Source organism: Protopterus annectens, chromosome 1.part1 (assembly GCF_019279795.1).
Source record: "Protopterus annectens isolate FY-2018-M chromosome 1.part1, PAN1.0, whole genome shotgun sequence".
NCBI lineage: Eukaryota > Metazoa > Chordata > Ceratodontiformes > Protopteridae > Protopterus > Protopterus annectens.
Window position 1 is genome coordinate 136,754,676 of NC_056726.1, and position 21,560 is coordinate 136,776,235.

The following is a 21,560-nucleotide window of genomic DNA, read 5'->3' on the forward strand; positions in this document are numbered from 1 at the left end:
TTGGAAAATGACCTCTCTGGAGTAGAAAACTTGATCGCAGCCATGGACAAGGTCTTCCCTTCCTGCTCACTATGGGTCAGAGTGTCTTTCACAGAGGGTCAAAAGAGGGCAGACCCATCAGAAGGAGCATTGGTAAAAGATGCTTTGAAGGGTTCCACAAACCCACATAGTCATAACCAAGCATGCTGCCTTATAGCTATGCCAAGAGGTAGCTTCTGCAACAATGGGAACTAACCTCTTCAAGGAATTAGCAAGGGACATCAGAGTATAAGATCCTCTTCATTCTGTCCATGTTCGATGGTAACAAGCTTCTAGATGATCACAAGGAAGTGGAGGAGTGGGCAGACTTAGCTAGGGATCCAATCTTGGACTTTGAAGATCTATATCTCAGTTCTGGAGTTCAGCTCCAAGGACTAGGAGGCAATGGAAACAAATGCCTGGAGGATCCAGGGGAAGCTGAATCCTCTATAACTATAGGAGGACCCGGCATGCCTGTCGGATTGAAAGGTTGAGATGTAGAAGTAATTGGATCCAACAAACTGGTCAAATCTGTGGCTGATCTGGCCTTGATGGATCCAAGGACCTCCGATGCGACTTGGACCCAGAGAAGAGTCTGAAGATCTTGGATCTGATATAGGCAGGGCTGAAGTCGGATCAGAGATCTAGGATCCAACAGCCTATGTTTTTTTGATGCAGAAGCCACCGGGGGAATGGGAGTGGCCTTCCATTTGGAATCAGAAGACGATGCCTTGGAGGGAAACATAAGGACCTCCCTGTATCATACCTTTGAGCAGTAATTTATTACCACTTTTGGCTAAGGCCCTGGGATTGAATCAGGCACAAATGTCACATTCAACTTCCAGGTGAGGAGCCCCTAAACAATACAAGCACTTCTTGTACAGGTTGGAATTGGGCATCTTCTGACTGCATGAGGAGCACTTCTTAAACCTGAAGGGTTTCTTGGACATAACTGAAAGTTTAAAAAAAAAAACAAATTATGAAAAATGCACAAACACTTCCCTAGAAACAATAACAACAGTTTAAGAAGAAAAAGTTGCCAAATGCCTGACTTACAAAAGGAGAATTACACTAGCCAAAAAAACAGGTTGTCTAAGGGAGGGCAGGTAAAGAAGAGACTACTAAAGCTAAAATGTAAAGTTTAAGTTTTAGGTTTGAACTAAGTCAAAAGCAGGTTTAAAATGCACTTATCTGAGTGAGAGCCAAGGATCACATCTGTAGCAGAATTTGGCAAATGAGATCTGAGAGTTAGAGGGCAGCGGGGGATTATGTAAGAGGGAGGAGCTTAAGCCCTGGATCTGTCTAAGCTAAAGTTGCTGGTAGGGATCAGATGTCGGATCCAAGACCCTACTGTGAGGAATAATTACAGAGATAACATCAGATCAACAGATTTCCTAGTGATAGTGATAGTGATATTGATAGTGATAGTGATAGTGATAGTGATATTGATAGTAATAGTGATATTGATATTAATAGTGATAGTGATATTGATATTGATAGTGATATTGATAGTGATAGTGACAGTGATATTGATAGTGATAGTGATAGTGATATTGATAGTGATAGTGATAGTGATATTGATATTGATAGTGATAGTGATAGTGATATTGATAGTGATAGTGATATTGATATTGATAGTGATATTGATAGTGATAGTGATATTGATAGTGATAGTGGGGAGTTATATTTGATGGTACTTCCTCAGGGAAGGATGAGGTGGGAGTGGGGTAAAGGTGCAGTTGAATTTATAAGCTAGTAGGTTTGCTATATCCTCTGGCTCAGTATAGGTGGCTCCATTTACAATAAGCTCTGCACACAACTGTATATTGCCTTTGAGGTTGTGGACATAGCTAAAAAAATGATTTGTTGCTGTCCTTGGCCTGCAAGACTACATTTATCTCAAATCTGACTTTGCTAGACTTTATTTGTTCTTTGAGTGTTTGTTTAGTTCAATGAGAGTGATTTTATCCTACTGGGTGCAGCACCTCCTAATTTTTTCAATGATTTTCTTCCTTGTGTTATACAGTCTATTGATTTTGTGATTCCACCAGGGTGACTTGTTTTTTGAGTTAGTTCTGTAATTTTTCTTGGTGGGTATAGCTGCCTCTATGCACCTATTAACATGCAGGTATAGAGCTTCTGTGAACAGTTCTGCATAGGCAGCAGTTTTCTTAGGGTTTATGGAGGCTTGACATTTTTCCAGGTTAGTCTTAGAGTAGTTTCTTAATATTCCAGTTTTAGCTGGGGGTCCAGTTTTTTACTTTTATTTCTACTTTTACTTCAAAGGAGACCATTTTGTGGTCTGACCTTACCAGGGAAGACATTACAGTAGGGGGTGTGCAGCACTCTCCCATATTAGTGAGGACCAGATCCAGTATGGTTGCACCTCTGGTTGGTGTATTGACAATCTGGTCCAGTGAGTATGTGTTTACAAAATTCAGGAATCTCTGTGCCTGTCCATATAGGATTTTGAGATAATAGTCCAGTAATTAAAATTGCATATGAATATGGCATTGGTTTGGATGGTGAGTGTTTCCAATACGTTTAAATACATGATATGGGTTCTCTGGTCATACAGGAAGACCTATAGATTCCTAGGAAGTGATATTGGATTTTGCCTATGGTGATGTGAACATGGGGCAGCTCAAGAAGTGTATTCATTTTTTATGTAAATTGAGACACCTCCACCTTTAGCCCCTGTCTCTGTAGTAGCTGGCCTAAATGTGTGGAAGGCATTATAACCCTGCACTGTTGGTGTGCTCTCTGTGGCTTTGAACCATGTCTCAATGACCACGCAGACATCAGCATTCTCTAGGATGAAGAGAGTCTCTGGGAAGTAGAGTTTTTTTGTTTAGACTCTTAGCATTGAACAGTAAAACCTTTAGATGTTCTTGGTTTTGATTTGCTATGTCAGAAGTAGTTTCAGTCTGGCATTGTCTACAAATGGCACTATGGGGTAAGACAATGTTTTAGCTAATATTGGAAAGCCTAGAGGGGAAAGGTGCAGACCATCCCTGGCAAAGCAGCATGGTTTGTTGACCATCTCTTTCCATGCTAACAAATACTGCACCCTCTTAGAATGAGACCAGAACCTAAGTCAGTCATCTTTTGTTTCTATTGTGGCATCATTCTTTGAGAAGGTAAAATGCTGCTCAGTGCTAGGCTCATACCAGCCTGAGACACATATTCTAAGAGCTCCATGATGTCTTCCTTCATATAGTATATGGAGGTAGGTCCCAGGTCATTTATACCCACAATGGACTATGACTGAGCCATAGTGGTACTTGTGGTCCAATGACCTGAGAGCATGTGTAATGGGGTGGATTCTAGCTCCTGATAAGCAACTGACCATGACTTTCTCCTTATTCAGCCTGGTGAGAAGGACATCATTGTGTCTCATGATGGAATTTTCAATGACCAGAATGCTGGATTGTATGGTGACTTGCCTTATGGACTTAGAAGTAGAGGCTCCATGAGATGTGGCTCTCTGTGTTGATGTGGGTGTTGTTTGAAAGAGTGTTTTGAAAGAGAGCCTTTGTGTCTGCTGAAGGTATTTTTTGTTATGTGTACTTCATTTTGAGATCTGTGGGGTTTAAGAAAGTTACATTTAAGTGCCTCAGCATATGTGGGTCTATATGTCTGCTTTGGATTGTGTGTGATTGGTGCAGTGTGTATACTACTGGTAACCTTATTAACATTAGTTATTTGTGAGAGCTTTGCCTCCAGTGACATGTGTAAATACATCTTTCACATACCATATCAGTTTGAGAATTAACTGGTTGTCAGTAAACATGAGGCAATTTCTGCATTGCTTCAGGACGCCCATATCCACCAAGCTGGGAACAGAGATAGCGGGAACGTTCATATTGATGGCAACAGGCCCTTTTTTATTGATTAGACAGTTGGAGTGAGACTATAAAGCAATGTCAGCAACTGGTTTGCAACTCTGGGGACAGTGCTTGTCACTACATACATACTAAAAGCAGAATACAAGTAAAACATACTGTAAAGAAAACAAATCACAGTATACAAAATAGAAGAAGGCAATAAAGTAATACAAAATACAAGAAAGCAAAGGCAAACTAACCTTTCCCTCACAGGAAGTTGTGAGAGAGTCTGGGTGACCTTTTCAAGGAAAGCTTTGAAATGTTTTACTTAACCCCTTAAATAGAAGTATTAGTTCCTAGCTGCACCCCCTCAGTTCACAGATAATTAATCTTAATTGACCTGTTCTAACTTCCTTGTGACTCCTTAATTGGCCTATTCTAATTTCTGCATGACTCACAAGAGACACAGCTGTGGTCTCTTTTCTAGTTTTAATATGCAATTAAAAGCAGAATACAAGTAAAGCACAATGTAAACAAAGCAAATCACAGTATAGAAAACAGAAGAAGGCAATAAAGTAATACAAAGTATAAGAAAGCAAAAGCAAACTAACCTTTCTCTCACAGCAACTTGTGGCAGAGTCTGGGTAGGCTTTTCCAGTTTTACTTTATTTACAGTGAATGATTTATTATATTTCATTAAACTAAATTTATAAATGTATTTCTAAATGTTAAACAAATGCTTCCTGTAAGAGAATGTCATTAAATTATAAGCACATTGTTGAGTTAACTGAATGCCAGATATAAGTAATAAACTAATTAGAAGTATTAAAGTACTGGTGATTTTGTTTTCTTTGTTCCTGTGTAACATATTCCTGGAATTCATCAACTCAAATGCCCTGGATCAGCTGGTAAACTCCCCTACCAGAGTTGAAAACATATTGGATCTGGTCATCACCAACATGGGCGACAAGTGTTCCACACCAGAGGTCAGCCTGTCACTGGTTAGCTCAGACCATAAACTAATCATTCTGGATGTCCACATCCCACCACCACCCCCAGCTAAAAAAAACACAGTAAAAACATTTTCTAAAGCAAACTTCACCTTACTTAAGACAGAGGTGGTAAGTTTCACAGCCCCCACACTAAAGGATAACACTGCCCAAGATGCAGAAACCTTTACAAATGCACTCTGTGAGCATCTACAAGGATGCATGGATCATGCCATCCCTAGCAAAACCAAGACTCACTCCTCTAAGAGAAGGAAACCAGTTTGGTGGATCCCTGCCATAAACAGGCTATAAAATAGAAGGAGGAAACTAGTTCAGAAAAAAAGCAAATCCCAAGAAGGAAAGACATCCCTGATCAGTATCAGTAAGAAACTAAGGTCTCTCATAAAATCATCCAAGGCTAACTTTGAAAGAAAAATAGCCAAGGATTCAAAGGATAACCACAAAGCCTTCTTTAGCTATTTTAAGAATCTAAGTGGCAACTCGCAGATATGCACTGAACTAGTGCAAAATAGCGCAAAATATACTGAAATTACTGATACTGCCAACATCCTGGCAGATAGATTCAGTGCAAACTTCACCCCCCTCTCACCCCCAAAAGGGCCCACAACAATACCAGAAAAGTGTAGTGTCCTGAAAATCACAGATGCACAGGTGAAAACAGCCCTTTCAAAAGCCAAAAACCCAGCATCAATGGGGTCAGATGGTGTCCCAGGCTGCGTTTTGCATGAACTACAGAACGAACTAACCCCCACCTAAACACTCTGTTCAACCTCAGCCTCTCCATAGGCCATGTGTCCATAGAATGGTGCACAGCAATGGTTATTCCTCTTCACAAAGGAAGGGCCACAACTGACCCCAGTAACTATCGCCTCATAAGCCTGACTAGACTGGTCTGCAAGGCTATGGAGCGCATCATCATGGAACTCATTAACAAAGACATTGGGAACCTCCAAACACTTGACCTGACCCAGTACGGCTTTGTTAAGGGCAGATCATGCCTACTAAACCTGGTTGACTTCTTCGAGACAGTCACTAAGGCCATAGATGAGGGAAAGGTGGTTCGCACAGCCTACCTTGACCTCGCCAAGGCTTTTGACACCATTCCCCACTTGGGTATTACAGAAAAACTCACCAACCTGAACATAAACCCCTACTTCACGAGACGGGTTGCCAACTGGCTTACAGACAGAACTCACATGGTAAGAATAGCGGGCTCCAGGTCCAACTCTAAACCAGTCACAAGTGGTGTCGGTCCTGGGACCCCTACTGTTTGGCATATACTTCTCAGAAATACAAGCAAACACAGGAGGGCTATGGCTAACCAAGTTCGCCGATGACTGCAAACTGGGAGCCATAATTGACTCTCCGGCTGACACGGACATCCTGCAAAAGGGACTTACTGAGATGGACACCTGGTGTCAAAGTCATAGCCTCAAGCTAAATGCCAAAAAATACATAGTCATCACGTTTGGGAAAAAACAAAACACCCATGAATTATCACATAGGTGGCAGCTCCCTTAATACAGAAGAGGAAATAAGAGATCTGGGGACCCAGGTAGATAGTAATCTCTCCTTTGACAATCATATTGCCAAAGTAGTTAGAAAATTCTTCTATGTGGCCCATCTAATTACTAAAGGGTTCGCATCTAGAAATAAAGAGGTTATAGTGCCCCTCTATGCGTCATTCATCAGACTCATCACAGAGTCTTCTTTTTCTTCTTTCGGCTTTTCCCGGTTAGGGGTCGCCACAGTGGATCACCTTGTCCGCTCATGATTGGCAGTGGAGTTTTACGGTGTAAGTTGCCAGCCCGGCACCCAATCTTCCACAGAAGGCACACACATGCACACACTCACATCTAGGGCCAATTTAGAGTGTCCAATCCACCTGCAGCATGTCTTTGCGATGTGGGAGGAAACCAGAGCACCCGGAGGAAATCCACGCGACCACAGGGAGGACATGCAGACTCTGCACAGAAGGCACTCCAGCCAAGGATCGAAGACTCATCATAGAGTACAATCCCCCATTTGGAGTATACCTCACAAGACACTGCCAACAGTTGGAAAGACCACAAAAGTACCTCACCAAGAGGATTACTGGCCTCAAACATATGTCCTATGTAGCCCGACTGAAAAAACTCTGGCTGTACTCAGTGGCATATCACTTACTCGGAGGTGATCTCTGCCTGACTTATAAAGCCATGTCCAACTCAGAATTGATGGACAGGCTCCACCTAAAGAAATCCAAGTCACTGCGAGCCATGTGCTCTTGTGAGCTAAACCTTGCCAGAACAATAAATAGAACATGCTGGAGGGATAGATTCCTGTCAGAGACTCCCCATGGTTTGGAACAAAATTCCTAACTACATTAGGCAGAGCTCCTCAGTAACACTCTTCAAGAGAAGCCTTGACAAGTGGATGGGTAACAGAAAATACATCCCTGGAATGACTTCATTGGCTCTGCTTGACAGAGGATCAGTTAATTAATCAATGGGGCAGTGAAAGCCAACACACTCTGGCTAGGCTTATAAATGCCCTCAGGCAGATAGCCTAATACCTACCTATGAATCTATGAACCTATATTGCTTTCACATGTAGTTTATGAAGCAATTAACACTTAAACAAGCATGATAAAAGAATGTTCCAGTTGTGTGAAAATGCTTGAATTTTTGCTCGCCTTACTTACACCTGCTCCTTGAGCTGTTCTGAAGAAAATCTAGGTCAAAGTTAGTCAAAGAGATATGTAACAATCCTGTCATCTGGTTAATAAAATTTACATTAGAAGGAAAATCATTTCACTCTTCAGACTCTGCATATATGAAATCAATTCTTAAAACAGCTGTGGAATATGCTTTTAAAATACCATTAATACCAAAATGGACATTTGTGTACTTTCCCCTTGCTCACACCTCTATATTTAAGAAAACTCAGAATAGTGTTAAAATGAATTTACTAAAAAGGAATTGATTAGTATTATGGTCTGATTGCTGTGAAAAAGAAAAGCTAAGTCACAAGAATACTTAATGAAAGATTATAAACTGGATGAATTTGTTAACCAGTTAATATTATCCATCAGTAAGAAATAAATGAAGTTGTAGATAGTGAGTGAAGGGGAACAGACCCCTATTCCCCATTTTTATAATTTTAATTAGATGAATGTTGTCATCAAAGGTAAGTTGACCTGCAAAGGAAGCTTGTCCAAGTTATCCAAGTTAGTTATAAATAATAATAATAATAATTATAACAATAATGATAATCTTGATTTAAAATTCTGGAATTTTTGGACTGAGTGACTCAATAGATGGAAAGAATAAAACTTTGATACTTAAATCAGTTAGTCAATCTTCTTCAAGTTTATAATGGAAAGTGTTTATGTGGAGATATATATATATATATATATATATATATATATATATATATATATGTTAATATAATGTTTGTAACTCCCTGTAAAATCTCTAAGTTTATTAAAATGGCTTCTTCAGTTTGTGGAGATGCAGCAAAGATGTAAAAGGTGATGGACACACCTGTTTATGAATTGTGAAATATTAAATGTATATTGGGAGGAGATACGTATGTTTTTAAGGGGATGTGGTCTGGATTTTTTAAATTTAACGGCAATATTATGTAAAACTGAAAAAGAAGTGATCAGAATAACATCTATAAATAATAAACGGCACAGTGGTGCAGTGGTAGAGTTGTCACTTCACAGCAAGAGGTTCTCCAGTTCAATTCTTGGCTGGAGTACCTTATGTGCGGCATCTGCATGTTCTCCCTGCATTCATATGGGTTTCCTCTGAGTGCTCTGGTTTCCTCCCATGTTTCAAAGACATGCATCTGGAGCATTTCTCCCTGGGCATCCGCTGAAAATTGGCTTCATTCCAAGTCGGACTTTCCTGGTAAGCAAATGTTAAATAAATAAAAGACTTTTAGTGGCTGAGGTAACCTTGAAATGTTGCAATTGAAATACCAACACTCTTAACGTGTTAATTGTATAAGATTACCTTGATGATTCAATGTATTCCTAGCATTGTATAACAGTATGTGATGTTGAATTCTTTCCTTTCTGTGTATATAAATATATATATATATATATATATATATATTGAAAATATGTTAAATTAATAAAAAAAGTCTTACAAAAAAAAAAAAAAAGAACAGCAGCATTTCAAAGCAACATGTGTGATAACAACTGAATAGTTATAGGTTCGAGCCAAGTATGGAAATACGGTACATAAACGCTGTTGGGAGAATATCGAAATATAGAAAATTATCAAAAGAAAGGAGTACAAGAAGAGGCAGGAGAGAGAAAAAAATTAATCAATGAGAAAATACTAGTGGGATATAATAATAAAGAGGCTAAGGGAGCAGTCGCAATGGCGAAAAAGACAGCATCAGAGAATCTGTACTCGCTTCTGCAAAGTGACCGAGAAAATTGTCCAAAAAAGCTGTATCAGGCTGCAAGGCAACAACAGAAAGATAAAGAAAATAAATGGAACAATCTGCTCACCAATCCGGATTGTATCAAGGAGAGAGGAAAGGGGTACTTCAAGAAAATTCTGAATAAAAAAAAATGCTGGAGCTGCACTTCTGCAAGCACAGGCTGATTTAAAAAAGAAATGAGAACCCACCATAGAATAAATACAAAGTGGAATAAGGAAGATAAACTCAGGGAAAGTAGCAGGCTGAGATGAAGTCACTGCAGATATTATCAAGATGCTGGGGGAAATGACTCAGTCTATTGCATCATGGAGAAAGAGTTATATCCTATTTGACTAAAAAATAAGATAAGCATTTTAAAGCCACTCTACAAGATAAAAGGAACATGCATACCTGCAGCTTGCAGGGAGGTACGCAACTCTTGTCAGATTGCATATAAGTGCAGGAGAGGGTGACATATATAAGTGAATATGCACAATAGTAGATAGTAAGATGGGAGATGAGTAGTTCTCATTCAGATCAGCAAGTGGTACAAATGGCCCAATATCTGCAGTGTGTCAGATAGTGGAGAAAAAACAGGCAATGACAGAAGATGGGCATCCCAAGACATTGAGATTTGGGCAGCCCTGTGATGGTTTGGTGTCTTGGAGACACTAGTAAAATTAATGCAGTCTATGTACAAGGGCAGTAGAAGTATGTGTGTGTGTGTGTGTGTGTGTGTGTGTGTGTGTGTGTGTGTGTGTGTGTGTGTGTGTGTGTGTGTGTGTGTACATCAGAGTTCATCTTTGAACCCACTATCATTCAGACTGGGGATGGACTACATCAGCAAACAGGTTGCAGGGGAAAGATCAATAAGACTACTGTGCTTAGATGATGTGATATTATAAGCAGACTTTAAACAGGAACTACACCCTGTGATATGGAACTAGAATGCCAAACTGAAGACTCATAGGTTGGGACTAAGGACTGAAAAGGCAATGGTTACTGCAGCAAATGGGGAAATCAAAAGAACCTAAAAACTGAGATAAAAGAAAAAACAGCGGAACAGGTTAACAACTTTAATTATACAAGAGGTGTGGAAGAAAATTGGAAAGTCTAAATGAGAAAGTCAAATCTATGATCAGAAGTATTGCAACCAAGTGGCACAAAATCTCATGGGTAATATGGAATGGAAGAGTTCTATGCTAACTGACAGATTTCTGCACTAACAGTCTGCCGGTTAACCCATAGAATTGAGAATATCAGCCTTTAAAGAGCTGCTTTGTTTGGTACAGGGTATGATTTCTTCAACTTTCATTTGCCTATTATTTGAATTTCAACAAACCACTTAACAGGACAGTTTTGTGAGGCAGATTTGAATTGAGATAATCTCTTAAATTGTCTCCTGCACTGCACACCTTGTAGTCACCTTCTTCTTTCGGCTTTTCTCAGTTATGGGTCACCACAGTGGATCACCTGTCTGCTCATGATTGGCAGTGGAATTTTTTATGGTGTCAAGTTGCCAGCCCAGTGCCCAACCCTCCACAGAAGGCACACACACACACACACACACACACTCACGCCTAGGGCCAATTTAGTGTCCAATCCACCTACATCATGTCTTTGGGATGTGGGAGGAAACCAGAGCACCCGGAGGAAACCCACGCAACCACAGGGAGGACATGCAGACTCCGCACAGAAGGCACCCCAGCTGAGGATCGAACTGGAGAACCTCTTGCTATGAGGTGGCAATGCTAACCACTGCACCACCGTGGCTACCCACACCTTGTAATCACCTATAAATGTAATAATGCCAAAAAGGCTGAAAAACAGGTTGTATAAAACAGTGCTGAGACCAGTGCTTTCTTATGGCACAGAAGACTAGGTAGTGGAAACAGAGTAGTTATAGAAGCTAGAGGTGATGGAGATGAAGTGCCTGAGGTAGGTATAGTAAAAGGCACACTGTGTTATAGACAAGAAATGAAGATTAGAGCAAAAGCCAATAGCCTCAGTTACAATGAAGGTCAATGAAAACAGAATAAAGTGGTTTGGTCATATATGCTGGAAGACAGATTGTAATGCATATTTGGGAGAGGAAAGATGAAGGTAAGAGGAAGTAAGGACATCCAGCCAAGAGATGGCCGGACTGCATGAAGAAGACCTGAGACAGGTGGGTATTAATGTCAAAGAAGACAGGAGAGTGCATTTGTATAAAAGAAATGGCAATAGTTGACGCAACACCCTCACCCTGTGCAAAAATTGAATAAAAGAACTTGATGCTGGCATTGATGCTATTGAGACTGATGGGCCTATACTTATACAAGTCAGCAGAAGAGGGACTCTTATGAAGGAGGCTGGCATCCCCCATTCTTCTGGTGCGTATCCTGCAGAGTCTTTGAATTTATTTAGGACAAGTTTGAATAGGTGATAGTTTTGTTTATCAGTAAGCAGCTGAGTTTCTTGTTTGGCCTAGTATAGTTATTTTTTGTTTTGTAAGCAGTGGTTGAAACAGATCAGTATTAGTGGTGGGAAGGTTGGCCTGAGCTAGTGTAGAGGGATCAAGGGTATAGTAGGTGTAGGAAAATTAGATTATAGCTGCATTTATTAGCCAATATGTTAGTTACAGAGTCTGAGTCAGTGCAGAAAATACTATTTACAATAACCTCAGGGCATGGCAGGTTACTATTGTGAATTTTATTGATATGGCTAAAAAGGTCTAATTGTCCTTAGAGTTGGTGAATATCTTATGCTCATTGGTAGTCTGGGGTATACTCATAGTATTCTTGAGTTCCACACCAATTCTGGAAGTTTTATTTGAGGGGCTTGGAGGTGGCAAGATTTACATAAGGCTAGGAACTTATGTTTCTTGTTATATAATTTGTTGATTTTATTATTCTATCAGGTTAGATGCTTAATGTATTTCATGCTTTGCTTTTGACAGAAGGTGACATTTTTTTCTTTTACTGTGATTTACTAGGACATAAAATTCCTTGGCCAGAGCTTGGTTATCAATATTCCAGGATTTAGAGTGACTGGACTATTTATGTTTTTTGAAAATATTGACAACATTTAATAGGTTGGTTTTGTTGTAGCTCCTGAATGTAGATGGATTACTGGCAACAGGGAGACTGGTGCTGAAACAGAATGTGATGGCTAAAACATTGATTTAATTAGGGAAGGAATACTTGTGGGCCTGAGCAGAGAGTTGGGGAGTTAGTTAAGACAAGGTCTAGGAGATCTGGCCTGTAGAAAGGACAGCAACTATTTGTTCCAGAATTTGAAGTTCATGTTGTTGAGAAAGGCCTTGGCATAATAATTGTCGGATGTGTAGATGGACTCGCTATTGGAATAATTAAGTCTCCTAGTAAAAATAGTGTTTGGTTTGTTAGCAGGGGCAGCATTTTTTGGTTTATAGGTTCATAGGTATGTACTAGGCTAATGGCCCTGGAATCTTTACAAGCCTAGCCCATAGGATTTCCCTGGCATTGTGCCACTCAACCTTAGTTCCCAGTACCTCTGTCGAGTACAGCCACTGGAGTGATCCCCGGGGTGAATTTTCTATTTCCCATCCACTCATCAAGATTTCTCTTGAAGAGGGCCAGTGAGGTGCTCTGCTTAACATGTATGGGAAGTCTATTCCATAGCATGGACAGTCTCTGTGTTATGAAACTGTCCCTCTAGCATGTTCTGTTGATTGTGGTAATGAGGTTTGGGTCTCTGGAGCATGTGGTGTGGAGGAAATGGGATTTCTTTAGATGTAGCATTTCCAACAGAGCTGGGTCAGACATGGCTTTGTATGTCAAGCAAAAATTGCCTCTAAGTAGGTGATATGAGACAGAGAATAGTTGGAATTTTTTGAGTCTGTCCATATAGGACAAGCATTTAAGGCCTATGATCCTCTTTGTGAGGTACTTTTGCAGCCTCTCCAGTTGTTGCAGGTGTCATGTGAGGTGCATGCCAAATGGGGCATTGTACACAATGATTGGCCTAATGAGGGAAGAGTAAAAGGGGACAATGACTTCTTTCTTCCTGGATGCACAACCCTTAGTAATGACATGTGCCACATAGAAGGATTTTCTGACCATAGTGGCAATGTGGTGGTCAAAAGAGAGGTTGCTGTCAACCTGTGTTCCCAGATCTCTTATAACATCTTCTGTGTTCAGTGGACTACCATCGATGTGGTAATTCATGTGAACTGGGATTTTCCTAAAGGGGATGACAACACATTTTTTGGCATTGAGCTTAAGGCCATGGTTCTGACACCAGTTGTTGGTCTCAGTGAGGCCTTTCTGTAGGATGTCAACATCACTTGGAGAGTTAATTATAGCTCCCAACTTGCAATCGTCTGTGAACTTTGAAAGCCAGAGACTCTTCGTGTTGGCCAGGATTTCAGAGAAGCAGATACCAAACAGGAGAGGACCCAGGCCCGAACCCTGTGGGACTTCACTCATGACTGGTCTGTAGTCTGACTTGGAGTCAGCTACTTTCACACTGTGGATTCTGTGAGCCAGCTTACAGCCCACCTAGTGATATAGGGGTTGAAGCCTAGCTTAGTGAGTTTTTCTATGATTCCTGAGTGGGGAATGGTATCAAAGGCCTTGGCCAGATCAAGGTAGGCTGTATGAACCACCTTGCCTTCATCCACAGCTCTGGTGACTGACTCAAAGAAGTTGACTAAGTTGTGCAGGCATGATCTACCCTTCACAAAACCAAACTGTGTGGGATCCAGAGACTTCATATTCAGTTTGTTTTTTCATGTGAAAGTAGGCGAACAATTAAACAAGTGACAGGTACTACTGTCTCATTGTAGAATCAACCAGTTTTTCTTTACAATTAGTCTTTACTTGAAAGAGCAGTGAGTTACTATGGTTTTCCCAATACTAGGAAATGTGAACACTACTCCCAGTGTGTATACATTAGTGTGAACAAAACAGATTACATTGGGGTTGGGGTCACAATACGTTTTTAAACTATAACTCGTAGAGGTTAATCTATTTGGCAACTTTTTCTACTTGCCCCACAATTTATGTGGGCAAGACTAAAAACAGCCTCAAGTAGCGGATTTATCTGCACCAAAACAGCATTAGTAAAAAAGATAACAGTGCCTTGGCAAGGCACGCTATCTGCTATGAGATGTTTGAGAGGTTTTTGTTTTTAGTTTTGGAGAAAATGAAAATTTCACCATTTAAAGGTGACTGGGAAAATCATTTGCTCCAAAAAGAAATGTATTTGCAATTAAAGTTTGATGCCATGAACCATCCAGGGCTCAATAAAATGATTTCAATTACTAGTGAGTTAAAGAAACGAGCCCTGGAGGTTAAATCGTTTTCCTTTTGTGGGTGTTTTATACATGAACTACAGTTTGGTTAACACTGACGGCTTTGCTGCAGGTTTTTATATAGCTTTTGATTGGCTGGATTTGTGGGTGTGTTTTTTGTTCATTGGATGTGTTTGTTGGAGTGTACTTTCATTCATAAATTTTAAACTTGCATTCTTAATAGGATAAATCAGGTTCTGAAGATGTCAGCATAATAGGACGAAAGTGCTTAACCTGTTTTATCTTTTAAGTTTTGTATTTTCTGGACTTTATAAAGTTTTTATGTTATACGGGTTGGAGACAGTGGCATTGACAAAAAGGCAGGAGTTAGAGCTTGACGTGGCAGAGATGAAGATGTTAAGATTTGCACTGGGTGTGACAAGGATGGACAGGATTAGGAATAAGTATATTAGAGGGTCAGCCCATGTTGGAAGGTTTGGAGACAAAGCCAGAGAGGCAAGATTACGTTGGTTTGGACATGTGCTGAGGAGGGATGCAGAGTATATTGGGAAAAAGATGCTAAGGATGAAGCTGCCAGGTAACAGGAAAAGAGGAAGGCCTAAGATAAGGTTTATGGATGTGGTGAGAGAGGATATGCAGGTGGTTGGTGTGACAGAAAAAGATGCAGAGGACAGGAGGAAATGGAAACAGTTGATCTGCTATGGTGACCCCTAATGGGAGCTGCCGAAAGAAGAAAAAGAAGAAGTAAAGTTTTTCATATATTGCTTATCCGGTTGGTATTGGTTTTGCTGTTGTTTTTATCTCCCCCACCTACCTAATCACCACATCCTGAGACACCGCAAACCCCGGAGAATACTGTTGCTTATGTGGAATTGAACACATAAATCCTGCCTGTACAATCATCTTAAGGCCTGCATAGAGACATCTATATCAATCTGGAATAAGTACAGGACAAACTCAAAAAACAAACCACCCTTGGGAAATCCCAGCATGAAGAGGTTGTGTAATAAAAGAAGAAAATCATGGCAAAAATTAAGAAGTGCAATACCCAGCAATGTAAACACTCCCTCATCAATCTAAGTAAGCAACTCAAGGGGCTAATCAAGTCTACCAAAGACAGATGTGAGTTAAAAATAACTTCCCAGGCCAAGGACAATCACAAGGCATTCCTCGGTTATGTCCGCAACCTCAAAGGTAATAGACAACAATGTGCTGAACTAATTGTAAATGAAGCTACCTATACTAAGCCAGAAAATAAAGCAAACCTATTGAATGATAAATTTAGTTCATAGGTTAGTACTAGGCTAACTGTCCTTGCAAGCCATTTTAAGCCTAGTCAATTATCCCTTTTTAGACTCAAACCCTGCACCTTGTGTTTGTAAGGCAAACACCTTAACCATTAGTCCACCCTCACATCCCCTGTTAGCATAATAACTAAAGATGGGCAGGAAGGAAAGCAAAGCAGGAAAAGTAGCCCACGTAAATGTAAGACATAATAAATACAAGTGTTGGTACCTATCTTACCTAGATAGCTTACTCAGTATGACATTCATATTTTCATCAGCTCTAATATATTGTTCTAGTTTACCTTATTACAAAAAAAAATGCAGTTGACACAATTAAGCAATGAAGCAATATAATAGCAGAAATATACATACCAGCAACCTTTGGCTTTGGATGGATTACTAAACAAGATGAAAAGAAAGATACAACAAATGTTAAGTGCATATTCTAATCAGAGGATTTTCATTTTGTTGAAGGTATAGATTTGATGTATGACATGCAAATGATGGCAAGAAATGAATGCCTATGATCACCAAGCAAAATTTAAATAAATAAATAAACATCTAGCATGTCTCAGTTTACTCATAAAGATCTGTGATTCATAAGATTAAGTCACGACTCATGTAGTAATTGTCAGAAGATATATATACATATGTATATATATATATATATTTAAACAAAACCATTTAGATATGGCCATGTACATGCCGTTGCTTCTAAAATGGAAGACAAAACAGTCAATATCAATTGATATAACAATATTTTACTACCAGTTTCCTTGCTGTTTAGTGGTAATTTGCTACTAAATGACTTTACATATAAAATATACATAAATGAATTTTACTGATGTGGAAAATGGAATGAATTGAGTCACTTGTATGCAAGAAGGTTATTAATGCTCACTTGCAATACAATTTATTTATTTTGCTAGTTGACTAACTAAATGAACAAACTGGCCATACTCTGGGCCACAAGGGCAAAAATCAGTACAATAAAGGTGGATGTGTCATAACACAGGACCACACAGCATGCTTTAGGGCAGCAGGATTTTAATGATATGCCCCGAAAAAATCCACACATACACTGGGAGAAGATATAAACTATTCAGGGACAGTATTTGGAGGTAAGGGTTGAAGTCCAGACATGAGTGTCTGGAAGGCAGAAACCTAAGAACTGAGACACTGTGCTACTCGCTATGCTGTAACTATAAAATGTCATTTGTTTTAAAATCCAACAATGGCATTCATAAATAATGCTTTACAGTCAGGCTGGTTTAACTTTTATATCATGTGACATCTTACTAAACCGTCTCATACAAGTACATCAATTTTTGGATCAGTAGATAACTTGACGTTCTTCTATTTTTAATGGCAAATGTATGTTTTAAGACAAAACAAAAAATGAAACGTAACTCTGACATTTGGTGCAGAGGGTTAAATCTGTAAGGTATAGTTCCTGTAGTACCTGGTTTGACTCCCTTGAGTCTTGTTTTCCCCTGCTATGTCACTTCAAGCACATTATTTAACCAGGCATTGCTCCCAAGACACTCCTGAAAAGAGGTTGTGTGTCCAGTGGGCTTACCTGGTTAACAAATGGCTCTTCTTCATTATTTCAGGGGAAATTATTTTATAAGTTCATCTAATGCACTAACAAAATAATGGTTTAAACTAATAAAAAAATAGACTGCATGTTTTCCCTACTCTGTTGGCCCAGGAAGTGAGCACTACTATACTGTCAGGGAGTCATGTGTTCTTGTATTCTTTTCAGTTTCTACAAAAGACTGGTTTATGACTTATCTTTACATCTGAAAATAAAGCTATGCTAAAAATAAATCTATATAAATTCATAATACTGAAAATTATATATATATTTTCTAATTTAAAAAAAAATGATGCTTTATGTCTCTAAAAATGTGCTATCCAGTGGCAGCTGGTGACCAAATAAAAGGGGGGCTGCAGGAGAGAACACAATGGGTGGGGCCAATGGGAAGGATGGGGCAACTAGAAAGGGGTGAGGCTATGCTCAAAACCACAACAACTGGAGCTTGAATTAAATACGTTGCCCTGGGTACCAAACCATCATTACGAGAGTCCAATCAAGACAGAATGAAATGTAGAAGAAAAAAAATATTTCAGTGCATTGGCTACATGACAGCTTAATTAATATCTAGATGGAGATAAAAAGGTTGTGAGGCATGAAAAAAGAAATTACTTTTTAAATACATTACTGGAATGCAAGTCAAAGTCACGCATATATAAAAACAAGCAGCACTCAACTCAAACCACTTATCCTTGCACTGCAGTTCTAATTATAATTTATATTCAGCTTTATAAAAGTACCAAGTAACATGCTGAAAGTAACAATCTCTGCTTCCACTTGTAAAAATTATGCTTATCCAAAAAAGACCTGCTGCCTGACAACAACTATCTACTTGTTTCATGGGGAAAACATGATCAAAGTAATAAATGAACAGCAAACAAGAAACAAGCTCAAGATAAATTGCTTAAAGGATTACTGCACAGGTTATGGACTACACAAGACAGATTGGCATTCTCTTTAGTTTACGGGTAAAGCATGCAAAGATGACTGCAAGTCTCCAACAAATGTAATGAGGTTCATAAAATACTGTAATCATGTCCTTTATTACAAATAATGTTATATGCATTTCAATACCTAAGGCTTATATGTTATTTAGTTATGTAAGTATTCTCTGCATGGCAACAACAAAAAGGGTTTTAATGTTGGTAATTCTTTAACAGTATGCTTATTAAAGCTTACTTGCATCTTACAATCTCAGACAAGCTTAACTGATGGTCATTAAAGCATTGCTACCTATATACAGAGCAACAGGCACTTTCTGAATAATAAGCATAAATCAACAGCATAGAAATATGACAGAAAACCAGAACATTCTGCAAAATCAAGGACAGATGAAAAGCCACTGTTGTACTTGTGTCGGCCTTGGATGGGGGAATACTCTGCACACTTACACTGCATAACTGCTCCTTGCCTTGCTTGGACACATCCAGAGTCACTACAATGGGGAGTGGGGTGCAACAAGTATGTCACAAATTGAAATGTCTCTGGCTGATGGTGATGGCTTTGACACATTTCTCATACCTCTCAACCTCAGAGCAAGAAATCCGGACAAACCCATACATAGAAGTGGGACAAAGGCCCAAAAATAAGGACAATTTTTAAATATTCCTCTTATAAACTTAGAAAAATAATAGAATAGTAGATCTTGCATTAGTATGAATTTTCTGAAGGGTATGAAATCTAAAACTCAAATGTCTGTCATTATTTCCTAATTTCAGTCATTAATGTTTTGCCACTAATTTGCCAGAAAACCACAGTTTTATGAAAAACTGACAAAAAAGTGATGCAAAAATATAAAATTGCCACAGAAATACAGCTGGGAACATGTCAAAGAAGGGACACTTTTTAATATTAGTACTGTTAACTTGAGTAGCTGACAAAATAAGAGAATCTACATGCATTTCTGAAATAAACGTAATCTGTAACTCCGATCATTACAGTTATTAATAATTGTAAACCCTCCATGTTTTCTTCCAAACTTGTCATTTTGTAGAGGAATTATTAGGGGGAGAGCAACATTTTGAGCCAAAATCGGGGACAGTTGAGAGGTTTGGATTTTCCTAATTCTATAAAGCAATTTATTTGCACATACCTCTCAACCTCTTAATGCAGGAAATAAGGACAAGGCCAACTATATTGGGGGAACATACAAACAGTGCTACAAATTGCTCTTGTATAAACTTAGACAGTTGATAGAATAACAGGCCTTGCTTTAGCATGCATTTTTCTGAAGGTTATGAAGTCAGAAACTCAATGTCTGCCATTATTTAGTGACTTCATTCCTAAATGATATGCCAGAAAACCACAAATTTCATGAAGAGCAAACCAAAAATAAGAAGCAAAAATCTATTAATTCTGTAAAACTCTGGACAGCTGAGAGGTATAATTCAGCCTGGGCTGTCTTTGAGTTTGCCACCCTTCCCCCTCACAAAATCATGGTTGAATGGAGCCTTCCCCCTGCAGCCATTTTAATGTCTCATTACTTGGCTATTTCGCCCCTTTTACCATAAACACTGTAATGTGCATACTGCTTTACTTCTGCGATGATTTGGATTTAATTTGAAAATTTTATTTTGCATTTTACAACACAAAAACTAATAAAAATCTGCTAAACAAAGCAATGCAGTCTCACAATGAAAATAGACTTAGCATTAAAACTTCTCTGCCCTTGAAACTCACATTCATTGAAACAGCATTGAAACCAACATTCAAAGAAAATACATTTTGCGAGTGGCAGACAAAGATTAACTTTGAGCTGTTTTCAAACCATGGGCCCCTTGGACACGAAACATGCATGTGTTCTTTGATACACCTTCCTGATTGTATTGAATTATATTCCTTGTATAATACAGTAGTTAGAGGGCATTTTAAATTTATTGTTTTGAATATTTTTCCAGTAAACAATTAAACAAAATGCATGCACCAGTAATGACAAAACTGCTCAATTCAGAACATTTCCATCATAAAAGTCTACTCAATCTTCTACAATCCACCAGTATCAGTAAATATGCACAATCTCTGAAGAAGTAAAAGCAATCGAAATAATTCCACATTAAAGAGACCTGTAACTAATGAAGAGGTTGAGCTAGCAAGCACCTTTATATTTCATTGTTTCATCTACAAATAAAGTGCCTGTTCCCTTGAGGAATAAATTGCCTATGTTACATTAAAAAAAGATAAGCTAGTAATCTTGCAATAGGGAATGGATGGCAAACTGATAGGTTCATAGTCACTAGGTATCTTTGCCAAAATGGACTGCAACATCCACTCCCTTTACAACACAGTACAGTATCAACAATGCATCTCCATACTGTGGGAGTAGAACCCACAGCCTTCTGCATCAAAAGCAAGCACACTACCTGTTGCACTATTAACAATGCAAGCCGATTCACCATAAGCAGCACTAAACTTTTCTTCCTCTGCAGCTCTCAGCTCCTTGTAAAATCTACTTGACAGCTGTATCTCTCAACTTTACAGCACAAAAAATCTGGAAAAAGCCAAAATTTATTGGGGATGACAAAAGTCCAAAAACCAGGAACACATTTTAAATATTGCTTGTATAATCTTGGAAAGTTGCTAGAACAAAATGCTGTGTTGCCACCATACATTTCATTGCCAAGTTTTGAACCCAGGACCCTATGCAAAACAGTCAGAGAAACATACCACTATGCAAATCAGCTGTTTTGTGAAAGACAGGAAGACTGAAACTTAAATGGCTACCATTTAGTGAATTCAGTCCTCACCATAGCTGTCAACCTCTTAGCACAAACCACCTGGACAAAGCCAATACTGGGGGAATACAGCCCCCAAACATATTCAGTGAATTCAGTTCTCGCCATAGCTCTCAAACTTAGCACACAAAACCTGGACAAAGCCAATAATGGGGAATACAGTCCCAAAAATAGGGGCACATTTCAAATATTCATCTTATAAACTTAGAAAATTGCTAGAATAAAAGGTTTTGTTTTACCATGCACTTTCTGAAGAATATGAAGTCTGAAATTCAAATGCCTGTCATTTCAATTTAACATTTGTTAACCAGGAAAGTCTGACTTGGAACAAAAGCTAATTTTCAGCAGAGGCCCAGGGAGAAACTCTCCAGACACATGCCTTTCCAACATGGGAGGA

General features: G+C 39.0%; 1 protein-coding gene across 1 annotated transcript in view; it reads right to left on the bottom strand.

Annotated features, from left to right (window-relative positions):
• The window catches only part of LOC122814249 (triadin-like), a 674,993-nt gene that overhangs the window by 628,555 nt on the left and 24,878 nt on the right, over positions 1-21,560 (bottom strand). Inside the window, exon 2 of the mRNA XM_044086849.1 lies at positions 16,208-16,234. Coding sequence (XP_043942784.1) covers positions 16,208-16,234 — 27 coding nt within the window. The remainder of the gene's footprint in view (positions 1-16,207; positions 16,235-21,560) is intronic.